We start from the raw sequence: 15,668 nt of genomic DNA, 5'->3' as shown, positions 1-15,668 counted from the left end.
TTGTAATGGTTCACCTGCCTTTCTGGGTGATACCCCCTGGTCGATGGCAGACATGACTATATTGTACTCTCAATAAGTGGAGTGTTCATAAGCCATTGCTCCCTGTGCCTCTCTGGTTCCATGGTTTCCAGTAAGCAAGAACTCCAAGTAAATGATGCTCTCAACTAATATAGCGGATATCAATTCGTTAACTTCAGGGAGCCGACGGGATTTCCCTCAGAAAATATATAAATTAGGCAGTTTGATTTTAGACCAGGAAGATTATCTATATCAAATTAAATTGGTTTTATGACAGTCAATAAGATTTTGCAAGAGAGACAGTTGGGCACGCTGCATCTATCTAGACCTAAGAAAACCATTTAATAAAATATCACATAAGCCAGTTTTTTCCAAAAGATAGAGCAAACTGGAGGAATAATAGAAAAGATACTCGTATGGATGAAACATATCTAAGCGGTAGATGAGATCAGTACTGTAAAGAACATAAATCAGACTAGAGGAAAGTCACTAGCGAGGGGGAGAAGTCTCATGGGTAGCAGTACGAGCACTCCCAATATTTTTTGAATCATTGTATAACATAAATGACATACCTGCAGGGAATATAGAATTATATGAATATGCTTGCAGATAATACCAAGATATTAGGACGAATAAAACATATTTAACGACTTGAACTAAACAGGTACATGGAGAGACAAATGGCTAATGGGATTTGATGTAGACAAATGCCATGTAACAGAGTTTGGGGGTGAGACAAGACTACAGTCAGCCTGTACATTAAGCAAAAAGACTACAGAATATGGTTAAGAGAGAGATTTAGTGGTGATCCTTGACAGTAAGTTGTTACCAGAGGATCATGTCAAAAAGCATTGTCAGTGGGGGCCTACAAAACAGTCGCCAGTTTCAAGTACATAAATGAGGAAATGCACAAACAAAATTGCATGACATGTGAAACACCAGAATTAAAATATGCAGCTGTTGTTTGGTGCCAATAATTTAAAAAACACATCAGCGGTCAGATATGCTACTAAACGGCTCACAGATCTAACAAAATTGGAGGATCTATAACTGACAAAACTTAGACAAAAATTGTCTAAAATGACAAAAATTGCTGCAGAATTCTTGAAACCTGCACCAAGGAGAACAGGACCCAAGTACACATTACAAAACATAGGTGTCATAAAACATTAACAAACAGATTCTTTTGCATTAGTGGTAGGCAGACAGAATAAATGGCATGATGGGAAAGTGTGTGTTGATACCATTGGAAGCATCAAAACTACATGATTAAAAATATAAGGAAGCCGAGACTCCACAGATTACAAATATGTATTCCTGTAACTACAGTCACACACACACACACACACACATACACACCTACATCCACACACACACACAAACAAACACCATATGAGTTTTCTTTTGCAAACACAGTTTTGGAAGGTTAGAGTAATTTAAGAGAGGTTGGTGGATGCCAACACCATCAGCAGTTTCAAAGTGTCATATGACAAAGGTGATAGAGAAGACAGGACACCACAAGCATAGTTCTCACCCTGTAACTATACTTAAGTAATCAAACACACACACACACACACACACACACACACACACACACACACACACACACACACACACACACACATATGTAATTACTTAGGTAATTACATATAAACACCACACACAATTACACAAAAAAGAAGCAACTAAAAGAAATATAATTTTACAAACTAGCACCAATACCCTTGAAATTATAAACTATACTATAAGAGGTTAATGAAGACGTAATATATTAAAAAATTAAGCATTCAAAGAGAAAAATCTAAAAGCGGTTAGAACAAGCCCTTCAGATATTAGTTTGAGTGCATTCCCATTTTCTGCTATAGAGAAAACAGGAAGCTAGAGCATGTTTCTGCCACAACGTTATAATGAGAAGCACATCATCATCATGTACTTTTCATAAAATTATTGGGGAGATATGGTGCAGTAAGGTATTCCTTGACCTAAATAGTTGAGCAAATTAAATTAAAAAGCTTGAGCGTAGCACAGTCGTCCATGCAGATAGTACAGGCAACTACATAAATTTTGACAGAAGAATAATTACTAGGGTGACAATTTTATAGACGACTTTCATATATGCTATAGATCGGGTACAAAAACACTAAACCAATTTCCCAGTAAATATGTAAACCATTATACAAAGTACAGTAAAAGGTAATTTGAATACACCAAATCTTTAAGCAAATAATGGGAATAATAGGCCAAGAAATAAGACAAACAGAAATTTTGAGCCTAAAATACAATTTCCATACAAATTGACTTCCTTCTTCAGAGTAATAAAACCAACTTTATCAAAACTTTTAATCAAAGGTCAAAATTGCTGGTCTCATCACAAATGTCTCCCAGATAATTTTCAGAAAAGTGGTTGGGTTGTTACCCTCAGTACTTCCACCACCAACACCACCACCACCAACACCACCACCACAACCAAGACCACCACCGCTCCCTGGCACGTTCAAGAAGCGTCCAAATTTGGGCGGTTCATCAAGAGCTGTTGTGGGCGTGGGCGTGGGCGAGGCTTGAGTAGAAGCCCCGCCCTCCTCCACTGTTAGGGAAAATTGATGGTCAGAACAGAAAATGGAGAAAAGAAGTTGAACAATGAAAACTAATAGACAAGAGAAAATAGTGAAATGAAAGATAAAAGAATGAGAGATGAGTTAGTGTGTCATTGTGAAAATAATAATGAATTAGCAATGTGACACAAGAATGACATTTGAGGTAAACAAAGTTGGTTACAGCATTATTGTGTTGAAGCCAGTAAATTAAGACAAAGATGGCTGTCTTTCATTTTTCACATTTCTTGTGATAAAAAAGTAGCATTACTTATATAATACAAGTTTCATTAAACTATTGCAGCAATGTAGTTATTGGAGCTGTGACAAAAAGAATAAGTTTTAGGAAGTCATATTAACTGTAAGAGAGTATGTATATACAGCATTCAGTTGGGCAATGCAAATTAGGGTTATTTGCAGCATAATTAATTGTGAGTAACCTACAGCTGAAAGTACATACTTTATGAAAGAGAAGACTTAAAATATAATTGTGAAATGATAAAGCAACTGCTTATCACAAACTGCTTACAGTTGCCCTGCAGCCCTCTTCATCATACTGTCTATGATCACTCTGCAATCCCCCTTTTCATACTGACAATAGTCATACAGCAGCCCCTTCATCAGGTTGCTCAGCCACACTGCAGCCTCTTTCAATGAATTGCCCCACAATCACAATGAAGTGCCCTTCATCATACTGTCAAGTCACTCCACAGTCCACTTTATCATACAGCCAATCACATTACAATCCCCTTCATCACTTTTCAGTCTCACTTGCAGCCACATCGATCATACTTATCATCCATACAGTTCTTGGATTTACTTCACCACTTTTAATTTTAGCTGGCTTAATTTTATTATCCTCTTCCCTTCTCTTAGCTTTCACAAAGTGCACACTTACCCAGTATCTCTCACACTTATTGACCTTTCTCTCAGTCCAGAGCAAATGTAACATAACAGATACCTCTGATTTGTTTAGTTTCTATCTTGCTCGGTAATATATTTTCATTACACACTTTTGTTAGTATGCTAAAGAGAATACTCTAATCCTGCTAATATAATATAATATAATATAATATAATATAATATAATATAATATAATATAATATATATATATATATAATATATATATATATATATATATATATATATATATATATATATATATATATATATATATATATATATATATATATATATATATATACTGTATATTAACATCATCATCTACTACTACTACTGCTGCTGCTGCTGCTACTGCTGCTATTGCTACTACTACTAGCACAACTACTATAACTATGACTACTACTACTAGTACAACTACTACTACTAGTACAACTACTACTACTAGTACAACTACTACTACTAGTACAACTACTACTACAACTATTACAGTAGTACCACAGTACCCTATTACTTCTTCAGAATAAGCACAATCTATGACACTCGCCATGCACAACTCTCATATAAAAATGAGCCACTGTAAATCTTCCCTATGCACTCTTGTTTAACATCTTCAAACTGTTCTGTTTTATTTGTAACTGTAAAGTCTAGATAATAGCAATATGGTTGGAACCTCACTGTAAAAGAACTGGGTGATCTGGGTCGGATTCAAGATATATGAAAATGGAAAATTTGTCAAATATTTACACTTTAAAAGATGAGCCTAGTGGAAATATAGATAACTGTACTGGACATTCTCAACAACAATCCATTTATTTACAAATACTTGTACTAGACATATTATGGAAAAAAAAAAAATTTTAACAAACGTCTATATCCTCATTATTCTCCGTTATTCCTTGTGTTGACTAATGTCTTTGATGCATACACGCTCCACACCCCCTTTGTCAGTCAGGCATCCACACCTATACCTTCTCTGATAGCCAGGCACCCATACCTACACCCCTTTGTCCGTCACACAACCACTACAACATTCCCTCTGTCAGCCAGATATCCATACCTACACACACCCTTTTTCAGCCAGACATCATACCTACACCTCCTTTGTCAGCCAGACATCCACACCCACATCCTCTTTGTCAATCAAGCATCCACACACCTAAACCCCACCTCTGCCAGTCATACATCCACACCCACATCCTCTTTGAATGTCAGGCATCTACATCTACACCCACTTTACCAGCCACGTTGCAATATCTACACCTCCTTTGTCAGTCAGGCATCTATACCCATACCCCCTGTATCTACAGCTACACCATCACACATCCACACCTACACATGTGCCAGACCTACACACCTACACAGGTGCCAGATCTACACACCAGCACAGGTGCCAGACCTACACACCTACACAGGTGCCAGATCTACACACCAGCACAGGTGCCAGACCTACACACCTACACAGGTGCCAGATCTACACACCAGCACAGGTGCCAGACCTACACATGTGCCAGACATCCATACACCATTGTTCAATCAATTAAACAGTCATCAGTTCACCTTTACTCTTCCCTCTCACATACAGTTACATTTCACTCTTAGTTTCTCATATATAATTATAGACAATCTTCATTATCTTCTTTGGACAAATCCTAGATAATAACTTATTTCAATATAGTATGTCACCATACACATCACCTTTGTAAACACAAGCATAGTAGCTAGTTAGGTTGTCAATCCTGCACACTACTCTACCTTGATTATAACCAAACTGAATAACTTGAATAAGGAAGTAATAAGCAAGAATATTCTCCTTTACTCATGGTTATTGAACAAAAAATTCTTATTACTGTTTCTCAAAGAAAGTCACTTCCACAAATATGTTCATTGTGGATAAATTTTCTATGAATATAATGAGCATTGAGATTAATTTCCAATGTATTAGTAATGCAAAAAGTAAGGGGGAGGTTAACCCATGCAAAAATACCAAATTTAAATAAGGTTAAGTGAACAGTACCTGTATTAGTACGTATTTAGATATGCACAACAATATACAGTATGTATGTTCATAAATAATATGAACATACAATTACAGTTTATGAACATGATCTGTGTTCATAAATCATACGAACAATTATCTAATACTGTATTATTTTAGCATTTTAAAAAGGAAATAAAATCTAAATTATTTAATTATGGCATTAATGATTAGCACCGAGTTCAACTATTGGCAAAGGTTTGCATTTATACTTGTAAATATCTTTCAGATCCCCTCCTCTTATTTGTAAGACAATATCCTAATGTCAAATATGCAATAATATAAATTTAAAAGAATAATTTATTGCAACAGTAACATTATAAAGTTATTGACTGTATAATTATATCAAATAAACTTTTATAGGTGAACCCCAGACCAGGTTGAGCAGCCTCCATCAAGTGAGGAGTCCAGACTGAACACCAGACTACCTAGTCCCTCATCAACCCTGTCTTACCCATGCAATTAATGCTGATTTCACGCCCACTAATAAATGCAGATCATAAATATTGCAGTATAGTTTTTCCAATCAAAAATTAACTTGTAATTGTATCTTGCAACATAATATCGAGTTTGCAGTCATTTGTATTTAGGCGCACACATTCTTTCTTGTATGTATATTCATTCGCAAGGTATGCCTACACCCATCGGTGACATCATTCCCGAGTTTTGTCATTGCAGAACCAATTGTTAAGGCAGTTCAAGACTGAATACTATTCTCAATAACTGGCTTGTACTGTAAGTGATTGTGTAGGTGACATGTTTACAGCTGGTAAGCCTGTGGGGGCTGCATGGGACCACCACATCAACACTCTCTACATCTTATTTGAAATATTAGGGAAAACATTATAAAATCCACTTGTGTATCATATGCTACTGGTAAGAGAATATTTGTAATGAACACATTAGTAAATTATATTCAGCAATATACAATAATAACCTATGGATAAAATGTTATAATTAAGAAATATTACTGCAAGTTATAATACTGTATTAAATCTGACTGACTTCTTGTAATTATTATGTAGTATTTCATATTATTTCACTACAATAAATAAATAAATATACAGTATATATATATATATATATATATATATATATATATATATATATATATATATATATATATATATATATATATATATATATATATATATATATATATATATATATATATATATATATATATATATATATATATATTTATATTTATATTTTATATATATATAAAATTACAAGATTACTAAAACTGCATTTTCTATCTTAATAAATGCACAGTAAAAATGCATTGGAAAATGACTTATAAATACATGAAGCTATTTATGAATGACATTGGTATGCGATAATATATAGCTAAGCATTTAAACCAGAGGTATAAAGCCACAACAGCCATAGTCAACCAGAGAGAAAAATAAAGAGCATACAAAAAGTAAAATGTGTGGTCTCGGAATGAAAAAGATGCAGCCAAAACTAACACATGTTTGTGCTCATAAAACCTTAATGCAAAACTTAAGGCCAGGACTCTACAGTATGGGAGTGACCTCTGTAACAAGGCACTCTCTATTATCCAAACTACGTTTTTAAGTCGACATCTCGATAATTTGCCATAAATCTGAAACACTATATAACCTAATACTACCCTCTACCTACATGCACAATAGTTTCTACTGATAGAGGGCATTTTGTGAAGCATTTTTCTGTGCAAAATGCACTGATAAGACTCTGGTTCTTTAAAACAAAATTACATATAAGAATTACAGCAATGAAAACTCAACTTTTTATTTACCAATTTCAAATCTACAAAACTTGTACCCCTGATGCCCAACTTGCCTACTCCTGCTGAATTCCTTCGCCATACTGGATTTTCAGATAAACCAGATTTTAAACTTGGCAGCTGTAGATGAGTGCCATAATTTGGTGCCACCCTGGAATGAAGTGGGTGTGCCGGGGTTGGTGTACTGTTTGATCGGTTTCGGGCAAGCTGGTGCACAGCAACAGTAGGTACTAGCCCAGTATGCGAACGTTTAAGCCCACTTGACATCAGGTCCTTAAAGCCTTGTGTGCATGTAGAGCCCAATTAAATATTAGCTTAAGATTACTGAAAAACTCGGAATCAATAATACAATAAACTGACTATCCACACTGTAATCCAATTTCCCCTACTCAATGGAACTATAATAGTGTGTGTGTACTCACCTATTTGTACTCATCTATTTGTGCTTGCGGGGGTTGAGCTTTGTCTCTTTGGTCCCGCCTCTCAACTGTCAATCAACTGGTGTACAGATTCCCGAGCCTACTGGGCTCTATCATTTCTACATTTGAAACTGTGTATGGAGTCAGCCATACACACACACAAATGTGTGTGTGTGTGTGTGTGTGTGTGTGTGTGTGTGTGTGTGTGTGTGTGTGTGTGTGTGTGTGTGTGTGTGTGTGTGTGTGTGTGTGTGTGTAATTACCTAAGTGTAGTTACAGGATGAACGCTACGCTTGTGGTGTCCTGTCTTCCCAGTACTCTTTGTCGTATAACATTTTGAAACTACTGACGGTTTTAGCCTCCACCACCTTAGCTTGTTCCAACCGTCTACACTCGGTTTGCAAAGGAAAACTTTCTAGTGTTTTTTTCGGCATCTCTGTTTCCTTAGCTTGAATCCTTGTCTTCTTGTTCATGATGTTGCTGGTTTAATAAATTCCTCCTTGTCAATTTGGTCGATTACTATTTTGTACGTAGCGATCATATTGCCTCTTTCTTCTATCCTCTAGTTGTGTGTATGTATGAATATGTATATAAGAGAGAGTGTCTGTCTGTCTGTCTGTTTGAAGTTGGAGGCCGTGCAGTTGAGGCTAGCCTCACCCTAACTAGCATAGGCCTGGATTGCCAGAATTGAAAAGAGAACGGCATGCCAAGGTCACATTTAGACCCCCCACAACGATTTTTGGCACTGCCTGCCAGCTACACAGCTAAATATTTTCAAAATAAACTTTTCAACAAAAATTTTTGTCTTATTGTAATATGCACCATTACTCACTGATCTCAGGAAAATTAACAGAAATTTCCTGCTGTCAATAGTTTGACCGTACTTGCATAAAACAGACAATTCTTCCACAGCTTCAAAGGTTTCTCAAGCCATGGCTCTTTATCAGAGTGAGGGGTAACTTTTCTATTTTTTTTTTTTAGTATTTTCACACCTTTCACTGGTGGCCACCCATACATTAAATAATTATATTTTTTTATAAGAGAGAGAGAGAGAGAGAGAGAGAGAGAGAGACAGACAGACAGACAGACAGACAGACAGGGACAGAGATAGACAGACAAAGACCATGACATACAAAGACAGAGACAGATAGACAAAGCCAGAGATAAATGGGTAGATGATGGATGAATATAGATGGATGGATTAATGGATAGGCATGGATAGATGGATTGATGGATACATGGGTAGATAAATGACTAGATTGATGAATAGGCAGAAGAGTAAGTGGATGGATAGATGATTGGATGCATAAATGGATCGAAATATGAGTAGGTAGATGGATACATAGATGAATAGAGGGATTGACAGATAGACAGACATATAGATACAAAGAAGAGTATGTGGATGGATGGATAGATGAATGAATGAATGGATAGATACATGGATGGATTGATTGATGATAGAGGGATGGATAGACTGATCAATGGATAAATAAGATAGATGGATGGATGGATAAATAGATGGATAGATAAATAGACAGATGGATTGATAAATAGATGGACAGATAGATGTCACATAGACAGAATTTATAGGTCACAAAGAAATAATGTGTCTAGGTAATTCATCTAATGAGAGAAAACAAGCTATGCTTATAAGTTGACAGCAGTAAGTCTTCGTAATATGTGTACCTAAGGTGAAGTTAAGATTACTATATAATGGCATCTTTATTAATTGAATTTCACCAGCAGCTGAAGCAACAGAATGAAAACCTCTCATCTTCCAAATGAATATGATGTAACCTTACATTTCTTTCCTGCAAATTTCTATGATGTCATGACATATTTTAAAATTATTAGACACCTCATCGCAAAAAAAAAAAAAAAAGAAAAAAAAATTAATAAAGATTTGATTAGATCATAATGCAATTTTTGCTTACACAAAAAACTGTTTCATTACCAGAAATCAACCTTCCAAAACAAGCAAATGTAAAAACAAGATATGATTATCTAACAGAAACCAATAAACTCATAAAGCATGCTGCCTGCTCACATGCCAGGGATGTACACATGCATAAGCTATGAGGCAGCCACTAATATCCAGTTACAACTCAGGTCAACTATAGAAATCTTTCCCCCTCAAGGAACAGGTTGATCCGTGTCGCTTAAATGAAAGCTGTCAAAGAATAGTTGTAACGCAAACCTGTAAGGCAATCCGCAAGCAAGATTCAGTGCTTGAAAATTGTAACCAGATAAAAAAAAGTCTTGTTAAAAGAAACATTGTAAAAATTATAATTGTATTAAAAATGATGTTTACACAGCAAAACCTTAAAACAATGCCAGACTGGTGCAGCGGAGGGTCTCTAAGTGTTATCACCTACTGCTAACGTGGGAGTTTTTATTGATATAACAATATTTTATTACAAAACAAAACCCATTCACACAAAACAAATTAAATCAGTTGAGAATAAATAAATGAATAAAATAACAAACCAAACCTCTCATAACTTCTTAAGAAAAATGTAACTACATTAATAGGTGGAGAGATATACTAACATGTTTATGTTCCCAGATAATTACAATTGCACAGTACACCATGGCAAATTATTTGAAGATTCTACTGTATAAAAATTAACATATTTTCCAAATGATAAATAATAAAGTTAAAGTGTATGGTATACAGTATACATAACCACAACTTACATTATATATAAGAAAAAAATCAACAAAAATTTAGACCACATCACTTAATGATGTCTTGAATTAACAGTATGTAATTGTCATGAAATGCATCCATGCTCCGTGAGTGTGCAAGCTACAACAGACAGTTATGAAAGAAAATGGTTAACTATACAAGGAATTCACGATCTAATATGACCACTTCTTTTTTGTCAGTGTCATCAAATACTGAGTGCACTAGTGCAAGGTAACCCTGGTCCTGCCTTACCACCCGCTCCTGGATATTTTGGAAAAGAAATACACCATGGCACACGAATTAATATTCTAATAATTTAGGAAACTGATTTAGATATTAATTCTTTTTTAATTGCTTCTATATACATTTATTAGTACAAATTAATGATTAATAAATTTTGTCCAACACCCACTCTTTCATGATCAATGCAGCTGTTTCTGAAATTAATGAAGCGAGACTCACTTTTTGAGGATGAATGATTTCTCCCAATTTCTGCTAAACTGCGGATGAGAGGTAGCCGAGACATATTTCCATTCTCTTTATTGTGCTTCTGCTTCTCATAGAGATGTTTATGCTTGCGCAGGAGAGCATCGCGGAACTGTTGGTTAAAATTCATTAGTGCATACACAGAGCTGAAAAAAATAAAAAATAAAATCTTTCAAGGCCACAGAACTACATAGTCATCAATATTTTTAATTTGTATGAATTTTCATTCAGCTTTATTGCAAAATTTTAACAATTAAATTTTTAACTGTAAAAATTCAATACATGTAATAAGCCAATGCAAAGAACGATTAGAAAAATAAAAAACAATGTGCAACCTCAAAAATCCAGATCTACTTTGAACTTTCAAATACTGTACTGTACATAATTCCTAATATTTACCACACATAAAAATATATATAAATCTATATACACTAAAAGTCGGTAATGGTAAAACAGTACGCAATTCTGCAAAGAATATTCTCATTACTTTTATATCAACTGAGATTTTGTTTAAAATATCATAATTCCAACATCCATCTACCTGCCTGACTTCAGTACCAGTACCACATTCATCCACCTGCTTCACTTCAGTCCCAGTACCACATTCATCCACCTGCTTCACTTCAGTCCCAGTACCACATTCATCCACCTGCCTCACTTCAGTCCCAGTACCACATCCATCCACCTGCTTCACTTCAGTCCCAGTACCACATTCATCCACCTGCTTCACTTCAGTCCCAGTACCACATTCATCCACCTGCTTCACTTCAGTCCCAGCACCACATCCATCCACCTGCTTCACTTCAGTCCCAGCACCACATCCATCCACCTGCTTCACTTCAGTCCCAGCACCACATTCATCCACCTGCTTCACTTCAGTCCCAGCACCACATCCATCCACCTGCTTCACTTCAGTCCCAGCACCACATCCATCCACCTGCTTCACTTCAGTCCCAGTACCACATCCATCCACCTGCTTCACTTCAGTCCCAGTACCACATCCATCCACCTGCTTCACTTCAGTCCCAGCACCACATCCATCCACCTGCTTCACTTCAGTCCCAGCACCACATTCATCCACCTGCTTCACTTCAGTCCCAGTACCACACATCCATCCACCTGCTTCACTTCAGTCCCAGTACCACATCCATTCACCATTCCTTTGCTTTTGTCCAAATAATTTTTTTAGCTATTTCCAATCACAAGCATCAAGAAAATTTTCTCCATAATCTATATATCATATACACCGTATCTTAAACAAATATTGTAAGAAGAATGATATTATTTGTGTATACCAAATACAGTACTAGTACTGTACTGTGAATCAAATTTGATATACTGTACTAAAGTATATCTATTCCTATAATACTCCACTTTCACACCATTTTCTAATACAGTTTTCTTATCTAGATCACCTTCAAGACCCATCTATATACACATTGAATAACCATGAGGATATACCACAACATGCATACTTATACATAAATACCAGTCTTTCATTGTACCATTAACTCTATAAAATACTCCACTTCTAACCTTTTTTTTTTTTTACACCCCATTATAACATCCCACCATCTCCAAAGAAGCTCTTTAATATCCTGAAATCTCTTTATTGTCTTTGTCATATGCTTTCATCAAGTCGGATGCAAGTGATACAGCACTGATGAGGACGATACAGCGAGCGAGTCCAGTAGTAGCTGAGTGCCACCCATGCCCACCCTTGTCATCTATACTTTCCCATATACAGATGAAGATATGGGTGATACCAGGACAGACTTTTGTCATTGAGCTTTTCCTAGATCTTTCCAAGGATACCTGGATTTTTTCAATCCTACCTTACAAAGCAATCATTTTAGCTGAATCTCTTCCAGAATACCTTACAAAGCGAACTTTTCAAGAATACCTTACAAATTGATATTTTCCTATAATCTTTTCAAGACTGCCTTACACTTCACAAGCTTGGCTACATACCACCTACAGGTACTACAGGACAAGTGGTGGTGGAGTATGATGTTTGCTTGCTCCCTTGGTATTGAAGGAAGTTCTGCCTCTCTGTTCGGTTTTTGTTGTTAGTTTCTTACCACGTGCAGTTTGTTTTGTTATGCCCACCTTTCTGGGTGCCTAACCCCGGTCGATGGCAGATAAGGAAAACCCCCCAACCACGGGGGTTTCCAAGGCCATTGCTCCCTGAAACCTCTCTGAAGGGGCCAGGTTCTGGCTCGTAGTCCCTGGTAGGTCAAACTTCATAGCTAATGCCCTGGTCTAATAATATTCCACATTAGCCCAGTAGCTCCAGAGAGCCGTAAGGGCTCCCCACAGAAAAACGAATTATAAAGCATTGAAAATACAAAGAAAAAATAAATGTTAATATATTTGTGGCAATTCGTGAGGCTTGAATGGCCTGCATGACCGCCTCTGGGAGCTCCACACACGGGCGAACAGCCTGTGATGACATCATGCACCACTTTGTCCACATCCCCACAGTCAAAGTAAGTGGATTTTTTTTCATGTACACGTTCAGGGAAGGGAATTTAACATTTTACAAAGAAATTTTTTTTGCGAACACTTGATTTTCGGTGCACAGCCAGAATTTCACAATAAACGCAGCACATCACAGAGTTAAAAGTCACACGATTCTTATACTCTTTTGTAGGTGCCTTCTATTCACTGTTTCAATAAAAATATCTGACTCGTGAAAAATCTTGTACTTTAGAAACCATGAAATATCTTGTACTCAAAAACCATGAAGCATCTTGTACTTCAGAAACTATAAAACATTTTGTATGTCAGAAACAATTATACATCTTGTACTTCAGAAACCACCAAACATCTCGTATTAGGAAGACGAGACACCATGAGCATAGCTCTCATCCTGGAACTACACTTAGATAATTACTTTAGAAACCAACAAACTAATTGTTTATATTAAATAATATGTAAAGAAAACACAACTACAGTATGGCTGTCTTGTAATCAATCCAGGGAAATATCATATTAAGAAACAATAAATTGTTACTAAAAATATTGAAACAAACTCAAAATTCCTATTTACCTTATCTTTGGCTTCTAAAGTCAATGTCCCTTGATTTATCATGTTATCTAACAAAAGATCCGAAATTTGTTCCAAAGATGTAGCATCCATATCAAGAATGACGGTTCCATTAAGAATGAAAGACCTAAGTTCAAAAAGGGAATGAAGAGAGAGCGTTGCCACATGAGGTTTAGACCAACGTTCTCCACCCTCTTCCACATCTTCCTCGAACTTAACCCATCTGCAAATAAAAATATAAATGACTTCAATATTTAACACAAAATTAAGTACAGTACTTAAACTAGAACATATAAGAGTGTAAACTATTGCCAATACTCCAAGAGCTTTGAGCGTTTACAATTCTAATTGTATAAATGCAGGTCTATGACTTTCAACCCTCTTCCTCACCATTGACTAGCTAATACATTCTGCACATACTTCTTCCTTTCCCCCTTCCCCCCCTCCCCCTTTGTCCCTCACCACTGACAAACTGTGATGTCTGAATGTGAAAATGTTCTCCATTACTCTAGAGGGTTTTTACACTCTAGGTAATAAAAGTATTTTTTTAAATGTATTTTGAGATTCTTTGCCTGAAAATATGATCCAAATGTGCTAAATATATTCTACCAAGCTTCTGAGTTAGTGTAAAGATAATTTAAATTCCCAACATTATTTCTTGATGGCCGAGGGATTTCCTGGTTTCTGCCTTTTCTCAGGGGCTTAATTTGGTGCACTATTAGTTGAAGGATAGTCACTGGCTTTGTTCATTATTGTCAGTGGAGATAGAGATAATTAATTCCAACTCACTTTGAGGACACCTGAATTCCTTTCTCTTTCTATTGTCTTCTATTCTATACACACAGAAATCACAATAGCATGATATATCAAATGAACAGATCCACAAGGGCCGTGATGAGGGTTCGAACCTACGCACAGGATGTTCCCAGCTGTGCTTTAGTCAACTGTGCCCCGATTTGATAAAAGAATTGCAACGATGAGTTCTATTGCCCTCACTAGGATTCTGTAGCTTCTCCGAAGCCCAATCAGGGTTTCACACAATTCCCCGGGTGCATGGGGGAATTGTGTGAAACCCCGATTAGGCTGTGGAGAAGCTTCGGGATCTTAGAGATGGCACTAGCACTCTAGGTTGCAATTCTTTTACTGTGTCGTGGCACAGTCGACTAAGGCGCAGCTGGGAACATCCAGCGCGTAGGTTCAAACCCTCATCACAAACAATCCTTGTGGATTTTTTCTTCTACAGTATTCTATTTTCTATTGTCAGTTAGTGCTAAGGCATGACTTGTAACTGACGAATGTCTCCTGTCCTTCACTGACTATCTGTGATACATCTCCTGCACTTCTCTCACTGCTAAATGCAATACATCCTAGTCATAATATCCTACACTTGCCTCACCACTATTTGCATCATCCAAAACCCAATTTACCACCTATCAACTTATTGCACATCACTTCCCAAGAAGCTGACTGCCCTTTTACTTTTACCATTTTTCCCCAAAGCTCTTTCCTTTTATCTCCCTTTGTGATTATACCTGGCTGTCTCCTTCCACTCCAGCTCTCCTCCTTCCATTTCTGTGAGGGTTTCCATCTCGCTGAAGAGAGGATGGCTGTCATGCATGCCATCGTCATCTTCATCCTCCCCGAGGATGAACTGCACACGCTGGCTTGGAGGAGTTACTGTAGAACACAGAAAAGGCATGTCTCACG

The 15,668-nt window shown here is 36.6% G+C and overlaps 1 protein-coding gene across 29 annotated transcripts in view; it reads right to left on the bottom strand.

The window, feature by feature from the left end:
* Nucleotides 1-15,668, bottom strand: part of LOC138349576 (electroneutral sodium bicarbonate exchanger 1-like) — a 287,070-nt gene that overhangs the window by 89,902 nt on the left and 181,500 nt on the right. For 20 of the 29 annotated variants that reach the window (XM_069333338.1, XM_069333316.1, XM_069333339.1 and 17 more), the window contains 4 exons: nucleotides 15,494-15,638; nucleotides 13,965-14,184; nucleotides 10,889-11,024; nucleotides 2,435-2,602 (listed from right to left, as the gene is read on the bottom strand). In XM_069333338.1, the coding sequence (XP_069189439.1) occupies nucleotides 2,435-2,602; nucleotides 10,889-11,024; nucleotides 13,965-14,184; nucleotides 15,494-15,638 (669 nt within the window). The remainder of the gene's footprint in view (nucleotides 1-2,434; nucleotides 2,603-10,888; nucleotides 11,025-13,964; nucleotides 14,185-15,493; nucleotides 15,639-15,668) is intronic. The other 9 variants (XM_069333332.1, XM_069333335.1, XM_069333337.1 and 6 more) reach the window with 1 other exon arrangement.

Source organism: Procambarus clarkii, chromosome 29, assembly GCF_040958095.1.
Source record: "Procambarus clarkii isolate CNS0578487 chromosome 29, FALCON_Pclarkii_2.0, whole genome shotgun sequence".
Classification (NCBI taxonomy): Eukaryota; Metazoa; Arthropoda; class Malacostraca; order Decapoda; family Cambaridae; genus Procambarus; species Procambarus clarkii.
Note: the sequence above shows the minus strand (reverse complement) of the source record. Positions and strands in the feature narration are given on the sequence as shown.